Below are 23,391 nucleotides of genomic sequence, written 5' to 3'. Positions count from 1 at the left end.
CACATCGGAATTTGGTGAATGAATGTAAACTCTTAAGTTCCCGCATTGTGTTGCATCAAATATCCGGGATGCAGAAAGATTGCCACAATCGGTTGCCAATTCGCTGGATGGAGTTCACAGATAGAAGGTTAGTTTTCAGTCACAGATCCGTCAAGCATCATGTTTGATTCCATTGTTGTCTTGAATGTTGCCTCGTGAAATTTCTTATGCCTGCACTTGTAGTGTGAGTGATATTCAAGACGAAAAGAAACACTTCCATGAGTTGTTAGCAAGTGATTCGAAAGCAACTTCTGATTTAAAAGAACGGAACGATAAATATTACCCTGCATGGAGCCGTGATCACAACAGAGATCACGAATTGCACCAGACTGAAAGTACTTCACAAAAACATAATTGAGGGGTCACTGAAGATCGTGCTGTCCGGATTCTGGTCCTCCTCTGGTAATTGATCCGTACGGTACCGACATCGGGGGAGTGGGGTAAAGAAAAGAGAGTACTATGAATTAATACAATCAAAATATTCGAAAATGATATGTCATGCATGCAAGTATAAGAGTACATAAATAGAAGGTGGGACTGTGGCAGTTAGCCCATTCAAGAAAAGATTTCAGCCTTAGTCCCATCCATTCCGCAGTTTGAAAAAAACCCGTCTTCCACTTTCCTCTTCTAAACTTGTAGTACATTGAGAACTATATTCCATTTTTATACCTATAGAATAAAATGAAAATGGAGTTAGGAAGCAAAATGATATTAGAAGAAGAGGAAGAGGGTGAGGTGGTAGTAAGGGAATATAGCGAGAGCAGAGACAGAGAACTGGTAGGGAAGCTTGAGAAGAAGTGTGAGGTCATCAACAATGGCGGTTCAAGGATTAACAGGTCCAAGGCAAATTCCAAGAGTGTCTCGATCTCCACGAACACGATCAGTGATGACCCTTCGTGTAGGATTAGGCTCTACACTGTTCGGGTTATGCTGGTATGGTTGTGTTTGACTCTGCTTATAGGGTGCTGTTTTTAATTTTCTGATTGACCAAGAATTTATACGAATGCAGGTCGCGGAGCTGCAGGGAAACGGGGAAGTCGTCGGAGTGGTAAGAGGGTGTATTAAGAATGTCTATGTCAAAAATACTTCCACTACAACTGCAAATGCAGGGATTGGAAGGCGATGTGTCAAGTTGGGTTGCATGCTTGGTCTTCGTGTTTCTCCTGCTCACAGGTAACAACCAGATGCAGTTGAGATAAACTTCTCCCTCTTGATCTGGATCATAGTTCCTTGACCCAGCTATTAATATGACCAAACTTGATTGCTTGGTTTCGAAGTAACGTGTCTGCTGGCTCTAACTAATATAGGCGGATGGGAATTGGTTCAAAGCTCGTGCAGTCCCTCGAAGATTGGATGGCAGCAAACGGTGCACAATACGCACTTCTAGCCACGGAGAAGACAAACACTGCTGCGATGAATCTCTTCATCGCTCAACGCAACTACACAATCTTAAGCTCATTGGTCATCTACATGTGCCCGATCAGCTCTAAGCCAAAGGAACAACCCCAGCACATCAGAACGGATAAGTTACTTGTGGACCAAGCCATTTCCTTCTATGAGAAGAGGCTAAAATGCAAGGATGTCTTTCCTGCCGACATCTCCTCGATCCTGAAAGAGAAGTTAAGCCTCGGGACATGGATTTCGTATTTCGGTAAAGGGGTGGGCACAAAAGGAGGAGAGACCAATAATCTGGACTTCATCGAGGAGGAACCGAGCTCTTGGGTTATCTTCAGCGTATGGAACACATCCGAGGCCTACAAGCTTCAGATTAGGAAATCTCACGAGTTCAAATTCTTTAGCTCAACGTTAAAGCAAGCATATAGCAAGATCCTCCCGTGCCTTAAACTGCCCGCTCAAAGCTCGGTTCAAGAACCTTTTGGGTTCCTCTTCCTGTATGGTCTACTCGGGGAGGGGGAGAGAGTTGGGGAGCTCATCAAACATATGTGGGATTTCACAGCTCGGCTAGCCATAAATCTGAAGGACTGCAGAGTTGTCCTGACCGAGTTAGGAGCAACGGATCCTCTGAGGGAGCATGTATCTCTTGGTCCATGCACCACTTGCATAAACGATGTCTGGTGCCTGAAGAAATTAGTTAGGATATCAAAGTACGGGGAGGACAGGGGTGAGGATTTAGCAGGGAAGAGAGCTGCAGGGAATGTATTTGTCGACCCTCGAGATTTTTGAAGATCTTTCGGGCCAAATCTGTAGGTTCGGGAGTTCTGTCTTAACACTTGTACTGCCGCCGGAAATAGTTTGGGCCCAAAAGAAGATCCTTTACTCCCTTGAGGTTTAATCGATGTTCGTTTTGGGAAGCTCAAATTTAAGATCTACCGTTTGCTGTGTTTATAAACCATCTGAAAGGTGTAAAGTCCTTGCCTACCTACTTCCATTCCTAAGCAATACGCAGATCTGTTGGAACACTACTACTGATGACTAACAGCTTACGTTTTAATTTCCAACTCGTAACAGAGGCTAATGAACGGATATCTCTTTCATTAATTAATTGGCCCGAATATGATAGATCAAGGGGATCTTCCGTAGAACATTCCACCAAAATTTAGATATATACTTTGATTAGAACTTTACATGATTGAATTTAGGAGTGCACACAGCACATGATTTCCTGATCTCAGAGAAGACAACAATTTACAATTTCCAGTGTACAGGATTTCTTCCACGGTAGCTCAAAGATCCTTCCCACAAAAGCCAAAAGATATACCGACATGAACATCGCTTGCACGAACAAAGCTATGGAGAAGGTTTTTTTTCAGCTTCAATCTGTTGACTGAGGCCTGTTCTCTGGCCTCCACACTCTTCTAGGAGATTTTGTTCCCTTTGGGCGAGAAGTTAAACTTGCAGTCATCAGGTTGTCCAGCTCATTCGGCTCTAGAGACAGTTTATCCCTCATAAAAGCATCGAGATCAAACCCACTTTTGCTCTCCATTTCCTTCTCGGATAAATTGCCATTACTACCAGCTGGATCCTCGTCCATCATTTTCTCGTTAGCTTCCAGCATGTTTCTTGAAGAATCATAGGGTTTGTATGAGTTCTTGTCCAAGTTAAGCAGCCTCTTAATACTGTCCAGGGCTGGATCAATAATGTCTAAGAATCCCATCACCCAGGAGGCATCATCCACAACTTCAGTACGCTGTAGAATAAATCAAGCAAATAAAATATCATATCATGAATATACAATGGCAAAGCATATAATCTTTGTTATCTCGAAGATATAAGCCCTCTAGTCTAAGAAAGCTGTATACATATCCATATTTATCCATTGCAACTGCCGTGTTGCAGGATACTTAGATGACTCCGTTCAACTCAGAAGATCTACTCATATTAAGGCTACATTTGGTTCGAAACCAGGAAGAACTTATTTCCCATTTCTTGCTTTCAGAAAATAATTATGTATTCTGAGTAACTCATATTTAAATTATCAGTTCTTGCCACAGAAGTTGAGGAAATCGCTGTTGTTGCTGAACTAATTATTTAACGTTAATTTATTTTGGGTCATGAGAACCACTAACCTGCTGAAAATAGAGATTACGGATTTCCTCTGCACGAACGGAATTCCCTTGCTCCTCCTCCAAGGATGCCCAGGTCATCCATGTCACATAACTCTGAGAATTTATGTTCAAAGAGGACCTGAATAATCTCCGAGCCGCTGATCTATTACCGACCCTCTGTTCTAAAACCCCCCAGGCCTATAGGAAAGCACAGGAGTTACAAACTAAGCTACGAATACAACAGTCTTTGTGAATAATTCATCAATGAGATTGAATGGGTCATTTCATTACCTGCAGACATCGGGCAGCACTTTCACTGGTTGAGTCAATTGCCAATGCCTTCTGATATAGTTTCCTTGCGGTCAATAAGTTCCCTTCTTTCCACTCCATCCATCCCCAAGCCTAAAGAACTCCCAAATTTTAGTTAATCAGCTGTTCAGCCGATGGCACAGCGAAATCAAAAGATAACTCGGGCATAGCATGAGAATTAGTCAGAGTAGACAAATAATGCTACACAAGGTGTGGGAAGATGAATCTTACAATCCACACTGGTTGATGTTTAGGATCCAATTCTGATGCCTTTCTGAATAAAACCCGAGCAAGATTCGCGGTTGAATGCTTATATTCCAGTAACCCGAGAGTCTGAAGGAGAACAGGATCACGTGGATTAAGGACGTGGCCAATCTTCATAAGCTTTCTTGCCTCCTCTATGTTGCCCATGTTCATCTCAAAAACACCCCAGACATGCCAAGCAAACCTGTTTTTGGGGCTTGCTTGAATTGCTTTCTAGACATTCGAGTAAGAAGGAAGCAGAGAGTTAGATCCAACATTTTTCTTTACTGAACTGCAAAGGATTTAAGGCAATTATATGGTCCAATTGCCACGAAAACCCATAAACTTCAAAATGCAGAAAACGTAGAGGGAAAAACGCTCAATTTACAAAAGCTATATGTCCGAGACAAATTTATGGGTTAGTATGAGAATCGACAAGAAAAAGATCACCTCAAACAGTAGTCTGGCAGCCCAGTTGTTCTCCTGCTGCATCTCCAGCTGTGCCCATGCCTGTTCAGATAAACTTCACTACTTCATTACTATAGGAGAAACAAATAAGCTCATGGAAATAGCAGACAAATTTCACATCGACAAGAAACATAACAACATAAAAACTTACGAGCCAACTGGCACAGCTCTTGGGATTGCACTTAGTGGCCTGCTTGAACAAATATCTCGCTTGCTCATAGCGATTAGACTTAGCCTCTAGAAGTGCAAGCGTTTGGTATATATACTCGTTCCCGCCACAGTACTTGAGGCCTTTGGCGAGTAAATTTCTTGCCTTCTTAATGTTTCCTTGCTTGAGCTCCAGAACTGCCCACCCGTGCCAGGCAGCGATGTGTTTCTTATCAGCAACTGTCGCGGCATCAAACAGTTCTCTCGCTCTCCTTACATTACCCATCTTGTTCTCCAAGACGGCCCAGCACTGCTCACGAAGGGCATCATATCATCAACAGCAGGAACTAGAAGCTCATCAAATGTAGGGATATCCTCCCTGTAAGACTGCTTTTCGATCCAAATGCACCTATTTAATTCATCATCAAGCGAGAAGAATTAGCTACCTGCCAAATGTAGGCATTTTCTCCCTGAGTTGCTTGGCAACCTTTCTCGTACACCGCTCGAGCTTCATCCATTCTCGACTGTTTGCTGAATAACTTCCCCAATGCGACATAGGGCCGCCCGTCTTCCGGCCAGTAATATATACACTTTTCACAAAGAACAAAATTGAAATAATCAACAACTAGAAATCACTAGTATTACTCAAGCATAATCCCGAGAATTTCGAGACGTCTGATTAATCTCAATTCTCAGAATCATATAGTGCGTTTCTAATTATTATTAAATTAAATTAAATAGTAAGCGGATCAAACTACCTTCTCAAGTATCCTCTGGGCTTCTTCATACTTATAATTCCGGGTCAGAACCTTCGCCTTATACAGCGCCAAATCCAAATTCACCGTAAGCGGCTTCTCATCCGAGCTCCCCGGACCGACCCTCTCGGGCTCGAACATGGGCATTTTCTTCGCAAACTTCGATAGCCCCGCATCAAGAGCAGAGGATGACTTGTAATCTGCCGCCGCATCATCGCCCTCGCTGCCGCCGCTGGATTCTTCCTCGTCCGGGAACTCCATCACCGGCCTGCGGACCTCGAGGACCTCGGCCGGGGACTCTCTCTTCGGGACACCTCCGTTCGACGGTGGCGATGGTTCCGGCGGGGCCTGCTCCAGCACGGTGGAGGAGGACTGCTGCTTGGCGGAGCATGGGGGCGGCAGTGAGAGCGAGGGAGATTTGGCGGGGAAAGAGAAGCAGAGCTTGGGAAGGGGGTTAAGGTTTGGCGAGGGAGTGAAGATGGACTGAGAGGGGGAGGAGGCAGCCGGAGAGGAGAGTACGTTCATCTCTTTCTCTCCCTCCTGGTTTTCCGTTTAACGGATAAAACTGTACTGACATTTCTTTTGGGAGGGAACGTGAGGCGGAACTTGGAACAAGGCCGAGGCTGAAGTACTATATTACCCTTTCATCAGAAATTCTAATTATCTATTTCTGTGTGGGGTTAATTAAAAAAATATAAACTTTTCATATTTTAATAATTTAACACGAATTTTTTTAATCTAAAAATATATAAACTTTTGATATGATAATAATCGTACCACGGCATCAAATTTTTCATTAATTTGGAAGGAATCGAGATCACAAAGAGCGCTGACAACCTCAATCAAGGGGAGGGCACCGGCGACTCCAGTTTAGGGGTGGTAGCTAAAATCGAGGCTCTCACCCTTCAAAATTGGGAGAACCCTCAAATTGACAATACTCTCGATTTCTTCGGGTAGAGCCACGAAGAAAAAAGTTCATGATTGTTAAAAAGTGAAAAGTTTCTACTCTTTTTTTTTGTTATTAACCTTTTTGTGTTTATATAAAATGCACCTTTTCAGAAAAAAATCCCCAGGGAGCAAAAATATTAATGCGGATGCTATAATTGTACTTACATATGAATAAAGAAATGAGCTTTCAAAAAAGAAAGGGTAAATATTGCATAGAAAATTAATAATAACAATCTTGTTAATATTATGAAAAAATAAAAAGTTTCTCTCAGTTCTTGATTTATATAATGTGAACTATAAAAACCAATTTGAACAACATTTAATAGAAGAATGAACATTCTCAAATTCGGTGAAGCTATATGGTGTTAAATTTTTGAAGTTTTGCCTCTCGATCTTCTTCGTGTAATTCTGCAACGGAAGCGCCCAAGAGATTTGAGACTTAAGGCAAAATTTTAATAAGAGACCTTTTTATTTCTAGAATACAACTATTATAGACTTTTATGTAATATTTATTTTCATAACTTTTTGAGATGCAAAGTTATTATTGAAACTTTCATGATCAATATTCTAAAATTTGTCTTTTAATTTGTACCGTTAAGTATAAATTAAAGTTTAATAGTTACTATAAATTAAGATAATAGAATGACGAAACAACAAAACTTAAGTGTGGAAATTGATTCATTTCGCTTGATTAAGAAAGATCGAGCTCGAGCTTTTCAACTTAAAGTGACTCAAGGTATTGTTTTTTTTTTAAAAAAAGACTCGAGGTATTGTTATTTCTCCAATACCTCTCAACATAAAGCAGAATAACTTTTTACTTGTTGGTGCACTGAGAATGACTAAGAAAAAGAGTAAAAATACAAAAAGAAAATTAATTTATATAAACATGAAAAATGACCGCCAGGATGAGGGTGGGGCAGCGAGAATCAAGGTATCTTTGCAGTCTTAAGCTTATTTAATGATGATTGATAGAAACTGCAAACTGAATGTTGTGGCGCTCTTCTAATTTGGTAAGAGGTGTTAATGGGGTCGCAAGAAATTTTGGAGATATTAGGAAATTAGTTAGGCATTGTAGGAAAAGTGAGGAATAAATTGGGCGTGTAAAGAATAAATATGGACTGTGCAATTAATTAGGTAATAATTAACTATTACTGTAAAGAATATAAATTAAAATTTATCAGGGATGAGGGGTCTTAAAATATGATAATTCTACTATAAGATATACCATTTTCCCTTCTAATGGGCTTAAAATTTTGGATATAAAGAAGACAAATTTTTCGATTTAATAGAATGGTCGGCCTTGTTCTCCAATTATCATACACTTGAGTTGATCAATATGCAATTATAACAACAAACTAATAATTCCATTGCGTCTTAAGTTTATGAGATGAATCATATGGAAGTCGAAATGAGGACTTGAGATTGTAATTGAAATGAGGATTTTGGGATCGAACTCATTTATATAAGATCCATCAGATTTTTAAGTCCAATATATAATTCCAAATCTTCGTGAAAAGCAATAAAACTAAGAAAGAAAGGGCAGAGAAGTAATTGCACTCCGCTGAGGCCACTGGTTCTGAAGAAGCCACGTCACCAGCACTTTTGCGCGGCTCAGTATTTTGATCCAGGGAAGCATTTTTGTGATGACGTGGCAGCTTGCTGTTGGTTCAGATAAAATCTTAGCTGAGGATTGGATATTTCGATCTTACCCGATGAACAGATTTACTTCGGGTTTTATGAAATTATATAAATATATATATATATATATATGTATGTATGTATGTATGTACATATCAGACCACCATGAGTTTTTCTTTTCTTTTCTTTTATTAACCGTGATCAGCGTGAGTTGATTTAGGTAGGTTTACATTTTTTTTCCCCTCAAATAAGGTCACATAATTGAGTTTTGGGATTGAGAAAATCAATTATTCTGAGAGTTGTTCCTCTTGATGGATTGACCTAATTTGGACTTAAATTAATCAGGGCATATTGAATTTTTCGATATGTAATGGTTCGGACAAAAAAAAAAGAGTACACATAATATTATATGAAATTGGTTCAAGTCTTTGAGGTCGAAATGTCTAAATGGACGTAATTGTTTAACTTTATTCTCTTTATTTAAAATAGAACAAATTAAGTATGTGTATGGTTTTAAAATTCCAATTCATATATATTTTTCTCTCAATTCAACAATATAATTATTTTTTTATATTTTTGCTCATTTAATAATAATTTCTTACGCATACTTTTTCCTAATAATTTTATAATTAATTTTTAATAATAAATTTATCATATACTTTTACATCTACGTATATATATATATATATATTTGTCAACATTTACAATTTTTTTTTCTTATTTCAAAATGGGGTAGAATAGAGTAAGGCATTTTCTTTTTAAAAAAAAATTATCGGTCAAGTTATGCTTCTACTTCGTCCAACTTTTTATGAACTTTGTTTTATAAATGATTGTTTTGTTAAAGATCAATTCAGTTGTTACTTTACCCGAAAGGCATGACTAGAACTTTAATAACGTACACACTTTTCATGAGGAAATTAGGGCTCGTCGAGGACACACACGCGACCGAAGCAATATAGTTTGAGTTCTCTTGGCTTAGAAGCGAGAATTTTGTTTTACTCTTATAACTTGTCTGAATTGCTGTATACGGAGGGTTGTGGACGATTGAGTTATGGAAAGCTATTATACAAATTTATATATTATGATGTACCCTGCGATCGAAACAAACGATGGTACCCCTTCTCCCCTCCGCCTTTTTTTCATTTTGTACGAGAGATCGAACCATGTTGGGGAAGTGGCACCTTCGTACTAGTATCATAGAAATTTCAACTATCACTACATTGGCTATATTAATCTAACTTCTGCTGAGGCCGAGGACAATATTGTATATTATGAATTATTATTTATAAATAGGTTATCGATTATGCAGACGGCATTGCTAATTGGACATCATCTTGTAACCGTGATAGATCAATAAACGTCTTTGAGCTTCCTCCCCGTGCCTTATCTATATACATATACATATGAAAGCTCAGCTATTTCAATTGATGTCGGGGAGAGTACAATTTGAATTCCATTCACTTCGAATTACAAATGTGTCGTGCTCTTGCTGCTTACCAAACACATATTGACTATGACATTATTCAAAGTGAATGATTACGAGATTCATTAATTGAGCTATTTAGTGCGATATTGGGGAGAGTACGATTCAAATTTTGTATTTGCGAGTCTGTGATTCATTTTCATTTATTTATTAATATATTTTAATAAATTTATTTTAATTATAATATATATTCTATTTTGCTTTCGATGAATAAACAAATGAAATAAATAAATGTGTTCACATTAGAATACAATTACATTTTCGTTTTTTTAATATATTTTAATGGAATATATTACTTATAATATATTAAATTCGCCTTTCGATGAATAAAGAAAGGAAAAAATAAATGCGGTCACATTGTTATTTCGTTTAATCATGCAAAATATAATATTTCATTTTACAATATATAATTAATAATTTCCCCCCAATTTTTTATATAAAAATATATACAGTACTTAACGAGGAAGTAAATAATAAAATATAAAATTATATAATAATATATGTATTTACTTAATTGTAAAATAAATAATATTAATATATATGTTCATTTTTCTCAAATTATTACCGTATAAAATAATAAATTATATTCGATTTTTAATGAATAAAGAAAGGAAGAAATAAAATTACACTTGCATGCTATTTCTTTTTATTATGCAAATAATTTTTTTATTTTACAATATATAATTAATAGTTTCTCCCTAAATTTTTATATAAAATATATATTACTTAACGAGGAAGTAAATAATAAAAAATGAAATAATATATAATAATATATATGTTTACTTAATTGTGAGGTAAACAATAATAATATATACGTTCCTTTTTTCTCAAGATGTTACGTATAAAATAAGAAATTTGAATAAATTTCATTGCATTTACTTAATTTATAGTTAAATAATGTATAGATTTTAAATTGCAAAGTGAAATAGGATATATAATATTTAAAATAAATTTATCTACAGAATGAATAGTCTTTTATGAATTAATACTTTAAATTATATCTGAGTTGGATATGTATTTTTCTTAAAAAAATATACTTGTCAATATGTACGAAGCAACTACCATGCAACCAATTATATAGGTGGGCAGGCAAATATTTTCTTAACATGTATAATTTTTACCATTTTACATCTATATATATGCGCGCGTGTGTGTCTCATAACCACGCATGCTTCATTCTTTCATGTTTTATTTTCTTTATCCATTCTCATGACTTTTTTTTCCTGACAACACACTTTTCTTTTATAGACCATAAACAACGGTGTTCCTTCTACAGAGAGATTTATGGAGAAAATCTTTACGAGTTTGGAACAAATTACGATCGTATACAAAAAGAAAGCCATGCAGCTCAAAAAATTGTTGCGCTATATCAATATCAAATGCGTATATGAGATTAATCACTATTTTAATGAATACATATCAATTATATGAGTTTCTATATAAACTTTAATGATCTACTATTACTTAATAATAACTAAAAAAATATGATTCATATTTTTATTTTACAATCTATAATTATGGAGTATCGATGACTGTACGTAACACAGGTCATCTCCTGAGTAATAAGGGTGACAAAGACGTAGCCCGACCCGACACTGTTATTCCCTCACTTTTAATGCTTATTGTGAGGGACCGGTAGAACAATATCGATCATTGATTATGTGTTAATACTAAGCATAAAACGTTGCAAATATATATATTTTACCCACATTTAATCCTTGAGACCCCATGAATCCCCCAACCATCCATGGAATCGGATACATACCGGGCATGATAGTACATGTAAGGAATGGTTTTTGCAGAAGAGTGGGGGTTGACCCTGTGACTTCTCAAGCTATGTAAAATAGGGCGAGACATAGTCAACCACCCGCATTGCAAATAATTCAATAAATTTATTTAAATAAATAAAAGTTGAATTAACAACTTTATATAATAACATCCGTTAACTTGACATTTTATTTTTTTCAATATATATTAAAATCTCTTTAAATATTAATCGTCCAATCCTGGGGCAGGAAGGATTGATGAATGAATGAGCAAAGGACGCATAGGGCACTCATGCGGTCGGCAGCCAAATACCCCTATGGCAGCGAAGTACCGGGGATCGCACGCGCTTGCCCCCGACAAGGAACCGGCTATAGCAGGTCTGGGTCAAACCGTACGCCCGCGGGCATTCAATTCCCCTCTTCCTAGCCGCTGACCGGGGAAGTCGGTCAGCTCAGGCCCGTCGCTGTCGGGTCGCACAAGTACGATGGGCCCGGCCATTTCTCGCACGTGCAAACAGGGAATACTTTTCCGTTCCTTGTGATTTTGAATCCTCGTCCCATCCGAACACTTCCAATCCTTGCCGCCACTGACCGACCCATCAGTCGAAATCCAGAGATGTGAATCGGGGGAAAATCTTTTGCTCAAAATTATCATTGATGTTAGGAGCCCTCTTATATATTGAAGGTTTTCTTCGATCGAGACATCATTCGAAAAATGTAGGCGCAGTTTCTCAAGTTAATATGGTAATAGTCCGACCTCCGGCTAGATCGACCGATTGCACACGTCACCGTTAGTTTTGTGTTTACACCACTCATTTGGTATTGGATCCACGCTACGTGTGGCAATGGCCAATTGATATCTCCACACCGACACGTCTAAATTGGCTTGGGGATGCGGGGACGATTTCTTTCAACGAGAGACTGACTCTATTATATCTACTCACCGAAAAGAATTGTTTGTTCATATTTATAATGTTTTTCTCTCGCATCCTTAAAGGGGTAGCTGGAGTGATGCCTGAATCCTTATATTATCATAGAACTTATGTTACGAAGGTCGAAAAGAGATTATAATTTACAAGTGTGTATATTTGATATATTTTTACCATGAATCTCTATCTCCTTTCACGCATAACAATTTGTTCATTGTATAAGAAAGGGTCGTGAATTCATCAAAAAAGAAGAATAATAATAATAATAATAATAATAATAATAATATAATAAAAAAAGTATGAAAAGTTTAGGGTGTGTTTGTTTTTTGAAAATTTTTTAACTCAACTCAACTCAACTTATCTTCAATTCAACATCACAATCATTAATTTTTTTATTTTTTAAATTTTTTAATCATTCAATTTAATTTTTAATATTAAATTCTCTCAATTATTCATTACTTTTTCATAATTCAACAACACAATCATTATTTAATTATTATTTTCTCTCAATTATTTATTATTTTTTCACACTTTTTCTCATAATTCAACAATACAATCATTACAAACCAATTAAAATCAAAACTCAACTCAACTCAATTCTAAATCCAAACACACTTTTAATTTATAAAAATCAAAACTCATGACAACTCTTAATTTTAGGTCATAATCAACTTTCATTTCGCACATATTCAATTAGTTTAATTTATAAGAATCAAATTCTCGACTACGTACCGACAAGTGCAGGTTTCTACGAGTTTGTTCCTTATGTTCATTCCAAAAGTAAAACTATCATATACAATTTGCAAGTGTAACTGTGTTTGTAGATCATGCCTCTAGCTAAGAGAAAACATAATAATTTTATCTCACGTTGACGTGGTAAAAAAAATTAATAAATAACGAACACTCGCAGCTCTTAATTCCCCACCACATGGACCCATCCCCCTTTCTCACAGAGAGAAAAGGCCATTAAACATCATTCACTATCCTCAATCGACTAAAAATGCCAATTTATTGGACCTTTTGCACATGAGGGGGAAATGGGGCACTGAGACGACAACGTGATTCAAAGGTTCCTATTTGAGCTTTCTCTTTGACCCCAGCGTCTCGGTTTGTTCTTAATCTGACCACCTTCACTCCTGACGAGACCTCCCTGGTTTCTACTTATTTTCTTGCATGAGGCCAAGGGTAGTTCTTTTATTTATTTATTTGTTTTTTTCTCTGATCATTTCACAAGGTATTCAAAATGTTCGATAGACCCCGACCAACCCGAAAGTCAGTGGGTGCATACTGCCCTTTTATTATGACCATAGTAGATGTATTATCTAAACAATATATAATTTTATTTCATCGTATAAAGATGATAAAATCAAAATAATAATTAAATATTTTGAACTATCATCCAAATTTTTGCATTAATTAAAGTATCTCATAATTATTTATCTTTTTTTATGCAAGATTAAATTTCATAGTTTGAAATGTTGTGTGTAAGTATCTCATTATTCAGTATTATCAAATATGCTTTTTTTAGTAAGTATTTTAAGCAATTAGTCACCTATAATTATGATTTGAATTTGCAGTTTATTTTTCATATTAATTGAACAGCTTTCTCCAGAGTTGCATATTGACAACTGATGGAGAAAAGATTTACGAATATTATTTTATTTAAATTAGTTTATAAAAGATGAGATTTCTCAGCGTTTATGATGTGACTAGAAATCTTAAATTTGGCGGAGGACAGGAAGCTTACTCGAAGGTCAAAATAGACTCGATGAGAAAAGAATATATACAGAGGCGAGATGTGAGATAGAAAAGTAGTCCAGAAAAAGTTTTTCACTTGCTCGGAATTGAGAATGTGGGAGAAAATAAAAGAAAGTAAAAAACAATTTCAAGTTTCAGGAGAGGGATTGAGAGAAGAGGTGGGGTTTAAATACTATTTTACACCATAATTATATTGAATATTAAAAAAAAAAGCCAGATCAACACAATTTTTGTGAAGTTTAATACATTTCTGGTGATTTTTGAAAGTAAAGTGGGGTCAATTGACCCATTATCCTCAATTTAAATTCACCCCTGATCCCGATTAATCTAAAATTGAGATAGATTGATTTATTAAGTGATACAATTCTTTAATCTTGAACTTTCCCCAATTATAGAATTATAAGTTGAAATTTTATTTAAAAAAATTATGACGTCAAATTATTTAAATCAATCTACATGAATTAAAAGCAGCTCTTGATACAACTTTTTCATAGCTCTTTATACATTTTTTTTTCTTTCTTTTCAATTTTATTCATTTATTTTATTTTTCTTTTGGGCTTTTAAGTCTCGTTAACAGCAACACGTGCCTCCCTCTGGTCCTAAATCTCATAGCCAGCTAAATATTTGACTTTTGATCAATTCGGGGCTTCTTTCGCACGTGTGGCCTGTACTTGAAAATGAAGGAGATTCACTCGCTTTCCCTCTCAAACGTTCGCATACTCACACGTGTGGATTGCTTGGGGGTAATCACATTCCTATCAATCCGAAATGATGTGATCTTTGCTGTCATTCTCCGTTTCAAACGTACTAATCATATATATATATATATATATATATATTTTTAATGAAACGAGGCAAGTGCAGAAATGATAGAAAAGGTGGGTCATCAATAATATCGCCAAACATTAATGGTTCAAGGCCAATCGGAGGGTTCTGATAGATATGAACTCCTAACGGTAATTGGAGTGCTAATCGAGCCAATTGATCAGCGCATACATTCCCTTCATGGAAAGTGTGTAAAATGTGCACCTCGCAACTTCGTGACAGCATTTCCTTAATAGAGCTCACAAGTGATGCAAGGTGTGGAGCACATGGTTCACTGGAGCAAATCAGTCAATACACAACATCCGAATCAAATTCAAGAACCAAACGTCGATATCCACGTCTCCAAGCTTCACCGAGACCTGTTAGCACCTCCCCAAAGTTCCGCAACCACAGAAGTAGATATCCCCGTCATTTGTGCAAAACCTGCGATCCAATTCCCGTTATCATCACGAAGTATTCCTCCTGCACCAGCCAGCCCGGGATTACCCGAAGAAGCTCCGTCCGTGTTTAGCTTCACCCAGCCTAGTTGAGGACGAATCCAACGCAAAAGTTCGAGTCCTGTTGCTAGAACTTCTTTCTTGCTGAAATGCTTTTGTTAAAGGAATCTGCAACTTGAAGAACGGTGGCTGCTCCATCACACGGGGGCAAGGAAAATGATCATTAAAAAGCCGTTTATTTCTCCAAGACCAAAGCAGCCAACAAGCAGTGGCGAAAGTGATCCTCCATTCAGGACCATCGTTCACCAACTCCATCATCTTTTTGCAGATTTGGAGAAAGCCATGGCTTTCATTGAGATTTGCTAGGATTGACGTATGCGCCGCTCTAATTATATTTAGAAAAATAGTCTACACTCTACACACGATTCACAAATTAAATTGTTATCAACGAAATTTACCTCAACCTTCAAACTTTGTGGGATTGCAGATATAAATTTCTACACGATTGACGAATTCTACCGAGATTTTGCTATTTTAGTCTTTTTCTTTTTTTGTTCATATCAAACATGTGCCGCGTTTCATATAAAAGTTACATGCATAATTCATTAAGCATATATAGATTCAAAGAGATGCTGTGCGAGTATTCCTTGTCGAAATTAATGTGATACGGTCGAAGGGCTCTTCGGGGCATTTGCTAGACCTTCTTGACTCTTCCATTTTCTAACCAAATAGGGTGATAGGAATAGGATTGTATTAAAACACATGTGAAGGCTAGGGAAGTCAACAATGAGAATGTTAAATGCCCTGTTGACACAAGCTCAAACACATAGTCCCAAGTGTTTGTAGAAGTTAAAGAGGGGGAGGGGACATGGCCTTTGGCCTTTCATGATCAGTGCCCCATTTATTGGGCATACCACTTCTTAGCAATTTGGGGAAGGCATCTAATGGGGCTTAGGTTTAGGCAAATAAGGAAGTGCTCCATTCTCCAAAGATTGGGACTTCCTCCCTACCCTAACATTACTTCCTTGTATTGGGAGGGGCCCTGCCCCTTCCTTCCTGCCCTCTGGGCGGGGTCTCATCATTTTCCCTTTCTATTCTACCCCCTAGTATAGGAATTAAAAGTCCAAATTGCTCCTCCTTCTCCTCCTCCTCCTCCTCTATCAGAGGTGATGGGCTTTTTTGTCCTTTTGCAGAGTTGCCGACTTCATCATAGAAACAGGGAGAGGGAGAGTTGTAGGGTGTAGAGGAGAAAGTACAGAGTGACATGAAAAGGGCAAGATTTGCTTTTTTGACCAGAGAGAGGAGGAAGAAAAAGATGAAGTGATTAGACGATCCATAGTTACATTACATTACATTAACAAGATAGTGGCTGCAGCTACTGGATTTGTACCATAAAGAGAGGGGGGGTAAAAAGGGACCTTTTCTCTTGCTTTTCAGAACCATTTTTTTTAAAATTGTTCTAATAAAATATTATAATAATGTCATAATTTTGTGATTGATGAGGGGATAATGTATTACTATGGACATCAAGAATAGGAACTTTTTGTCAATATCATTATCTTATACAGCCTTTAGACTGAAGTCGACTCTCCCGATGAATATTCCATCAGAAAGCTCGTCCTTTGATCTTATTGTGAAATGCAAATCGTGCTGTAACGGGTTTGTGGTAGCAATTTAAGGGGCTGAAATTATTCCGTTCTAAGAAGATATAGTGGATATTTGAATGTTTTGCTGATCTATGCCTACAATGGCCCTATACAATGGCAAAGGAAGGCTAAAATGTAAAAACATAAAACAAAAGTAAAATAGAAAAAAAAAAAAGGGTTTAAATGAAAAATTGAAGCCCGAGTACTCTGCATTCAAAATTCCCTTTCGTCTCACGCCCATTAGGCTTCAACTAAAGAAGGGGTAAGGAGAAAGAGGATATGGTGATGGCATAGGAGACTTAACTGAGGGCAAAAGGCATTCCTCTTAGCAGTCATTGGCATTAAATGGCTGCTGCCTTTTGTTCTTTTGTCCTCGCCAGAGAACAAACGCAGCAGATGAAATCAAAAGCAAATCAGCACAAGAGAAGGGATAGTGTGGTCCACTCGTTCTCCTCCTCCTCCTCCTTCCTCCCTCTGTACTTTCACTCCCACATATCAGTCTGTTCTATTTGTGTTTGATATAAAGCTCACATTGCCTCACCCTTTCAAGCCCCCTCGTGAGCTTCTGCCCCTTTTCCACCATCATCTCTTTTCAGAACAGAATCGAGAGAGACAGAGGGATTGTTGGGGGGGAGAGAGAGCTTCTCGCGAGCTCTTGCCCTCAGACATCATGAGCCCCTGCCGCAAGTTCTTGTCATGCACTGTACTTATCGTTCTTATCATTATGTCTTGCCTTTACATCAGACACCCAGGTAACTAACTGCATGATCTTCATGGATCCTGCTTTCACTCTAAACATCTAATATCGCATGATTATTCCGGGTTTTCGTTTAACGGTGCGAAGAACATTTGGGCCCCTTCTTTTGTTCAGGTTCGAGTGTGCTCCTGAGTTCGTCGCAGAGTCGATATGTGAACGACACAAGGGCAATGGTGAATAGACCAGAAAAGGAAATTCTCGGCCATAGAAAGCTTTTATTTTATGGTAAAGATTCCTTTCTCATCATTCCTCGTTTATGGCTCTGTGTGTCTTCTGAGTTTAAAATTTTTGCCACCATGAACAGCCCAAAAGAATGAAACCACCATCAACGGAAAATCCTAAATCGAGGCCAAAGAAATAACAAAATGGCATGTTGAAATTTGAATGCTCTTTCTTGGACTCATTGGGCTATAGGAATATAATCTCATGGGACTGCAAGCGAAGCACATATCTGTTATTCGAAAAATGAGAAAATTTTGTACTCAATGAGAATGGTTTGGTACAAGCTCGGCTCGAGCTGCGGTAATCGGCTGCGGTAACCTAATTAGTCCTGCCATTTGTATCTTCAGGGTCGTGCTCGAACAGGGACATAAGCATATCACAGAGCAGGGACTCGATGACTTCGGGGATTCCTCAGTACATAGTCCAGATAGTGAACACTTGCATCAACTCGGGGTGCGCTCCCTCGAACATCCACGTCCACTGCGGATGGTTTGCCTCAGCGAGGATAGTCAATCCCCGAGCCTTCAAGCGGCTGTCCTACGACGATTGCCTGGTGAACGCCGGGAAGCCGTTAAAGGGGAGCCAGATAGTCAGGTTCACATACTCCAACTCCTTCATGTACCCCCTCGCTTTCAAGTCCGCCAACTTCTGCTGATCCCACGGGATGCTTCTTCACCGTGTAATGTGTATCTATATCGATGTGAAGCCATTGGACGTTTGGGTGGAGTCCCGCATGATCGAGTGGTGGGTCGTACATGATTCGACGATGAATGCTGCTTTCTACTCTTACCTTAGCGATTTTGTTTTAGCTTTTTTGCACGAAATCATGTGATACCCACCCTTTTGTGATGTCTGGATCTTATGGCGTCCCGGTTTAATTGACCCAGCCGGTAAAGTCAGTCTATACTACGAAATATTTAGGAGCAATGACTATTATGTTTCTTGCTTGTAGTCTTGACGATTGACCTTATTGTGCACTAGGCTATAGTCTGATTCAGCAGGATTTCTATTGTAGGGGCCTGGGTATAAGCCAAGGGGCCCATTGGGCCAATGAGATGTGGGCTGTGGGCTGATTAATCTTGGACTTGATTTGGGTGGGGTGCGCCAGGCCCGGACAGTAGTGCAACGCCTGGGCGACGCTCGAGAGCCCCAATAGCAAGCTACTGTGGTAGGCCCTCCCCCTAGAAAAATTAATTTAATATCATGTGGGCCGATGGCCCACGTATCAGATATTAAACTGATAAGAACAGATACTACACTTGATCTTAGCCAAAAGGCCGAGAAAGGTATGCTTTAACCAGTACCCAGGCCCTTCCATTTATATCAATTCTGTTCCCCCTGGTTTCTAGGAGTTCGTCGGTGTGGGAATGCTGAAATGCTTGGAATAGGATCTTCTACAAAATTACTTATCAAAAAAAAGAAAAAAAAATTCTACGAAAGAGATGAAAGAAAGGTTTAGGAGTTTGTGGTCTTACATCACATGGTCACTTCTTCCTATGTGCGAATATGCATATGATCATTGAAGCATTGTTTTCATGTTTCTCAATTCCACTGCGAAACGCGCATATCCGATGTAATATAACGTGTCAATTATTGTGTAGATATGGACTCAGTCGTTCCTCAGTGCAGTCAGATTGCAAATACCGACTCCTAGTTATTATTTCCACAGAGAATTTGGCCCCGTCGCATAAACTACTTGGACGTCCATACATGGGTTGGCTTAATACAGTTTCTCCATTTTTCGTCTCTCTTGCTCTCAATCTCATCCTGAAGCTTCATTTTGCATAATGAAGTACAATAATACAGTAATGTCATACATCATCACTGAAATTCAAATAAATGGCGCCATATCCGCAAACGTGCCATATAATTGTACCTCTGGAAGCAACCTTGGGTTCTCTGGAGAACCGAAGCTTTTAGTTAAGTCTAGATCAATTATTACGTAGCCAAGTCAACCATGCAACGGAGTATAATTAAATTTTCCTGTATCTCCCGACGAGAATGGTTCCGCTCAATTCTGGAAACTGGGATGAAGGGTTGGACGTCCGGCCTTCGAAATCTCGATGGTTCCTCTCAACTCTGGATATTGGGATGAAGTTTTGGACGCATTGACACTGCGTGGTGAGTTAAATGATGAGGTAAACCAAAAATTACCTTACTTACCATGAGGACCAACATATTATACCTCTCGAATAAGCCCTGTCGCTGTCGGGCTAATCAAATTGCTGTATGAATTATTACCTTGAATGGGCTGCTTCGAAAAAATTTTACTGGGATTTGGAGGGGTGCGTCAGGCCCGGGTAGCAGTGCAACGCCTGGTCGACGCTCATGGGCCCCAGTAGCAAGCTACTGTAGTGGGCCCTCCCCCTAAGACTTATAATTTAATATCATATGTGGGCAGATTACATCCATTAGTTTGTAAGGGATTCAATGCAGACTTTGATGGGGAATCAAATGGCCGTTCATGTACCTTTATCTTTGGAGGCTCAAGCAGAGTCCGTTTACTTATGTTTTTTCATATGAATCTCTTGTCTCCAGGTATTGGGGATCCCATTGCCGTCCCAACCCAAGATATGCTTATTGATCTATACATATTAACAAGTGGAAATCGCCGAGGTATTTGTACAAATAAATATAATCCATGAAATCGCAAAAACTATCAAAAAGAAAGAACTTATGATAAATCTGCCCACATGTGATATTTAATTTCATAAACAAAGACAGCACTTGATTCCCAGGCCCAACATTTTATAGTAATGCTGCTCCCACTGGTTTCTAGAAGTTAGGCGGTGTGGGATTGCTGAAATCCTTGGAGTGGGATTTCCGGACAGCTGGAAACGCTGCCGTTTAGAGGCATTCGCCAGAAGCAATATTACATGCCTAATTGTAATATATACATAGGACAGCTGGACAAGCAACTAAGCAAATAGTAATAGTGGTGGATTATTATAATAACAAGAGCATCAAACTTCTACGATGTCACATAATGCCACGCTAAAAAACTCGATTTAATAGTTCAATTTTTTGTTTTTCTTTTTATTTCTCTAATGGATTGCATTGATAATATTAGATTAAACATTCAATGAACATTACTCATTCACTTTAAATAAGTAAATACTAATCAAGATACTTGTAAATAGAAATCCGTGGATCCATTCTAGGGCCAATTTCCTACTTTTAGATATTTTAATGTAGTGTTATACATCTAAAGTGGAGGAGTAATTCACACTCAATATTTGCTTAGTAGCGTCTATAATTTCCCGTGTCTCATTCAAAGTCACTATTCCTTATATTATTTTACCAAGAATAAAGTGCATAGTTCCATTTCGAAAAAAAAAAATAGTGTTAGAGAATTTCTGGAGCAGTATCCTCATATTTATGCTTTGTTTGAATTCAGAGTTGTATTTTAAAATATTACTTTAACTTAATTCTACCTATAACAAAATAAAATTATACCCACAACAAAATAAAATTACTCATATAAAATCAAAGGGTGTGCATTATTTATACACTCTTTTTCAAAATCAAAATCTAATTTTAAAATGTTATTTACAAATCAAACGCAGTATTAAGCATTTACCCGTACACGTTCCTAATCCATCGCTGTGATAGATGATTTGATTAGAACTTTGTTAGCGAGTTAATCAGAGCTTTGATTAATATTATATTTCATTTCACCAAATATAATAATTAATATTTGCTCGGTGTCTGTCATCTTCCTCCATTGAAAATTCCAACTTCTTCCTTAGCATCTTCTTCTCGTACGCATTACTAAACAATAAAAACAAAGTTTGCCTAGAGAGAAGCTCCCGCATGGTCATCAAGTCTCCCTCAATATCATCAGACACTAACAAAGATTAGTCCAAGACCCGCCATGGCCACTCCGCTCAACCTCACCTCCAACGTCTTCTTCTTCATCTTCACTGCCGCCCTCCTCTACATCGCGTACACCATCCCGGGCCTCCATCCCCCGCCGGCACCCCACAGGCAGACCTCCCTTGTCTTCTACGTCCACGACTACTTCAGTGGCGAGGGTGACGCCACTGCCACCACTGTCGCGGGGTCCTCCGGGGCCGCGTCCAGCATCCTCCAGTTTGGCACCATCGCAGCCGTCGATGACCCCGTGACGGAGGGCCCCTCCCCCGAGTCGAGGGAGATCGGTCGGGCCCAGGGAATTTACGTGAACTCGCAGCTCAATGGGAAGGCGCTCCACATGGTGTTCTCGGTGATCTTCACTGACGGGGAGTACAAGGGCAGCACACTTGAGATTCAGGGGGCCGACGTGTTCGGGATGAAGGAGAGGGAGTTCAGCGTCGTCTCGGGGACGGGATACTTCCGGTTTGTTAAGGGCTATGGTGTTATGGAGACTGAGTTCATGGACTTGGCCAATTTGAGGGGCATCTTGAAGCTTAATGTAACAGTCAAGCATTATTAATACAGATATTTGTATGCTTCGATTTATGGTCTGTAAAGAGGTTATTTTCAATATTTTTCCGCAAACATAATGCATAAAATGTTCTAAGAAATTATTCGTAAGATGAAATCGATTCCGAGTTCAGATGCACTCCATAATGATTAACTCAAGTATACAACTACCAATTCGAGCTCGTATATCATGAGATGAAAACCAGTATCTTATACGGATTTCGGAAGCAGCGTCGGGCTATTGTCCTGCTGAATACTTTGAAAGAGAGGACATATTTTGTGCTGAAAATTCTGGTACAAGTTATTGTAGACAAAACTGACAGCATATCGTTACGTTAGCAGATTGAACGGAGACCATTGGGCCACATTCATCTTTCTCCTCAAAGCACAAACACAATAGCAAGCCCAAGGGCCTTTACGCATAATGGCAGGCTAATGAGGTTCGATAAATAACAGAGTGGGCGTACGCCTAAATATGCCGTATTGATAATTGATAAAGATGAATATGGACACATGCACATGCCTACACCCGATTCGATTCAGAGGCTTAAATTGAATTATGATGGCTCTTCCGTGTGCACGCAACCAGGACAAGGCGGGGTGCCGAGGTGGTTATACAAGATTGTCATGGGCTCTACATAATCCGAGATGGGCTTTCCTTGTTCTCTCTATGTTTTCTTAATTGAAGTCGATTTGCCAAAGTTGTTTATGGTTTGGCCCGGGGATGATGCGCGCCTTGGAGAAACCCGGTCGTAGGATGCTTGGGCGGGGGAGATGACGGAGGTCCGAGCTAAACCTTACTTCAGGAAAGCGAATGGCGCAGTGGATAGCCTTGCTAGACATGGTGCTATTTATACATCCTCTTCGGCCTAACATTACTTGTTGGTTTTATTTAATGAAGTTTAATTTATATTACCAAAAAAAGGAAAAAAGAGTACACGGGCCTCCATGGTTGATATCATTAATAACAATAATTTGGGAGGTGATATTTATTTTTCGGCGCGTATCTTAGTATTCAAAAGTCCAACGAATCCTGACTAATTCAATTTGATTTGAGTCGGCTCATTAAGGTGTAAAACTCTCTCAATTA

General features: G+C 38.5%; 4 protein-coding genes and 1 non-coding gene across 5 annotated transcripts; 3 read left to right on the top strand and 2 right to left on the bottom strand.

The window, feature by feature from the left end:
- Nucleotides 1-726: 726 nt before the first annotated feature.
- Nucleotides 727-2,404, top strand: LOC116208954 (probable N-acetyltransferase HLS1). The gene is made up of 3 exons (XM_031542531.1): nt 727-972; nt 1,049-1,212; nt 1,347-2,404. The coding sequence occupies exons 1-3, from the start codon at nt 727-729 to the stop codon at nt 2,221-2,223; spliced, it is 1,287 nt and encodes a 428-aa protein (XP_031398391.1). The 3' UTR covers nt 2,224-2,404.
- Nucleotides 2,405-2,554: 150 nt separating this feature from the next.
- LOC116209396 (protein high chlorophyll fluorescent 107) lies at nt 2,555-6,047 on the bottom strand. The gene is made up of 8 exons (XM_031543027.1): nt 5,471-6,047; nt 5,159-5,302; nt 4,717-5,022; nt 4,548-4,607; nt 4,086-4,331; nt 3,837-3,947; nt 3,567-3,743; nt 2,555-3,187 (listed from the first exon to the last, which is right to left on the bottom strand). Exons 1-8 carry the CDS (start codon nt 5,990-5,992, stop codon nt 2,813-2,815), a joined length of 1,941 nt encoding a protein of 646 aa, XP_031398887.1. The 5' UTR covers nt 5,993-6,047; the 3' UTR covers nt 2,555-2,812.
- Nucleotides 6,048-17,214: 11,167 nt separating this feature from the next.
- On the top strand, nt 17,215-18,803 carry LOC116207171 (TPD1 protein homolog 1-like). Its single transcript, XM_031540050.1, has 3 exons — nt 17,215-17,649; nt 17,769-17,879; nt 18,224-18,803. Exons 1-3 carry the CDS (start codon nt 17,568-17,570, stop codon nt 18,529-18,531), a joined length of 501 nt encoding a protein of 166 aa, XP_031395910.1. The 5' UTR covers nt 17,215-17,567; the 3' UTR covers nt 18,532-18,803.
- A 167-nt stretch (nt 18,804-18,970) lies between these two features.
- On the bottom strand, nt 18,971-19,166 carry LOC116209741. The gene has a single exon (XR_004157333.1). It is a non-coding gene; the product is annotated as a U2 spliceosomal RNA (small nuclear RNA).
- Nucleotides 19,167-21,659: 2,493 nt separating this feature from the next.
- On the top strand, nt 21,660-22,434 carry LOC116208797 (dirigent protein 1-like). The gene has a single exon (XM_031542360.1). It carries the CDS (start codon nt 21,751-21,753, stop codon nt 22,309-22,311), a length of 561 nt encoding a protein of 186 aa, XP_031398220.1. The 5' UTR covers nt 21,660-21,750; the 3' UTR covers nt 22,312-22,434.
- The last annotated feature ends 957 nt before the right edge of the window (nt 22,435-23,391 follow it).

Source organism: Punica granatum, chromosome 5, assembly GCF_007655135.1.
Source record: "Punica granatum isolate Tunisia-2019 chromosome 5, ASM765513v2, whole genome shotgun sequence".
Lineage (NCBI taxonomy): Eukaryota > Viridiplantae > Streptophyta > Magnoliopsida > Myrtales > Lythraceae > Punica > Punica granatum.
The sequence above is the reverse complement of the archived record's forward strand: the minus strand, read 5'-3'. Positions and strand labels throughout refer to the sequence as shown.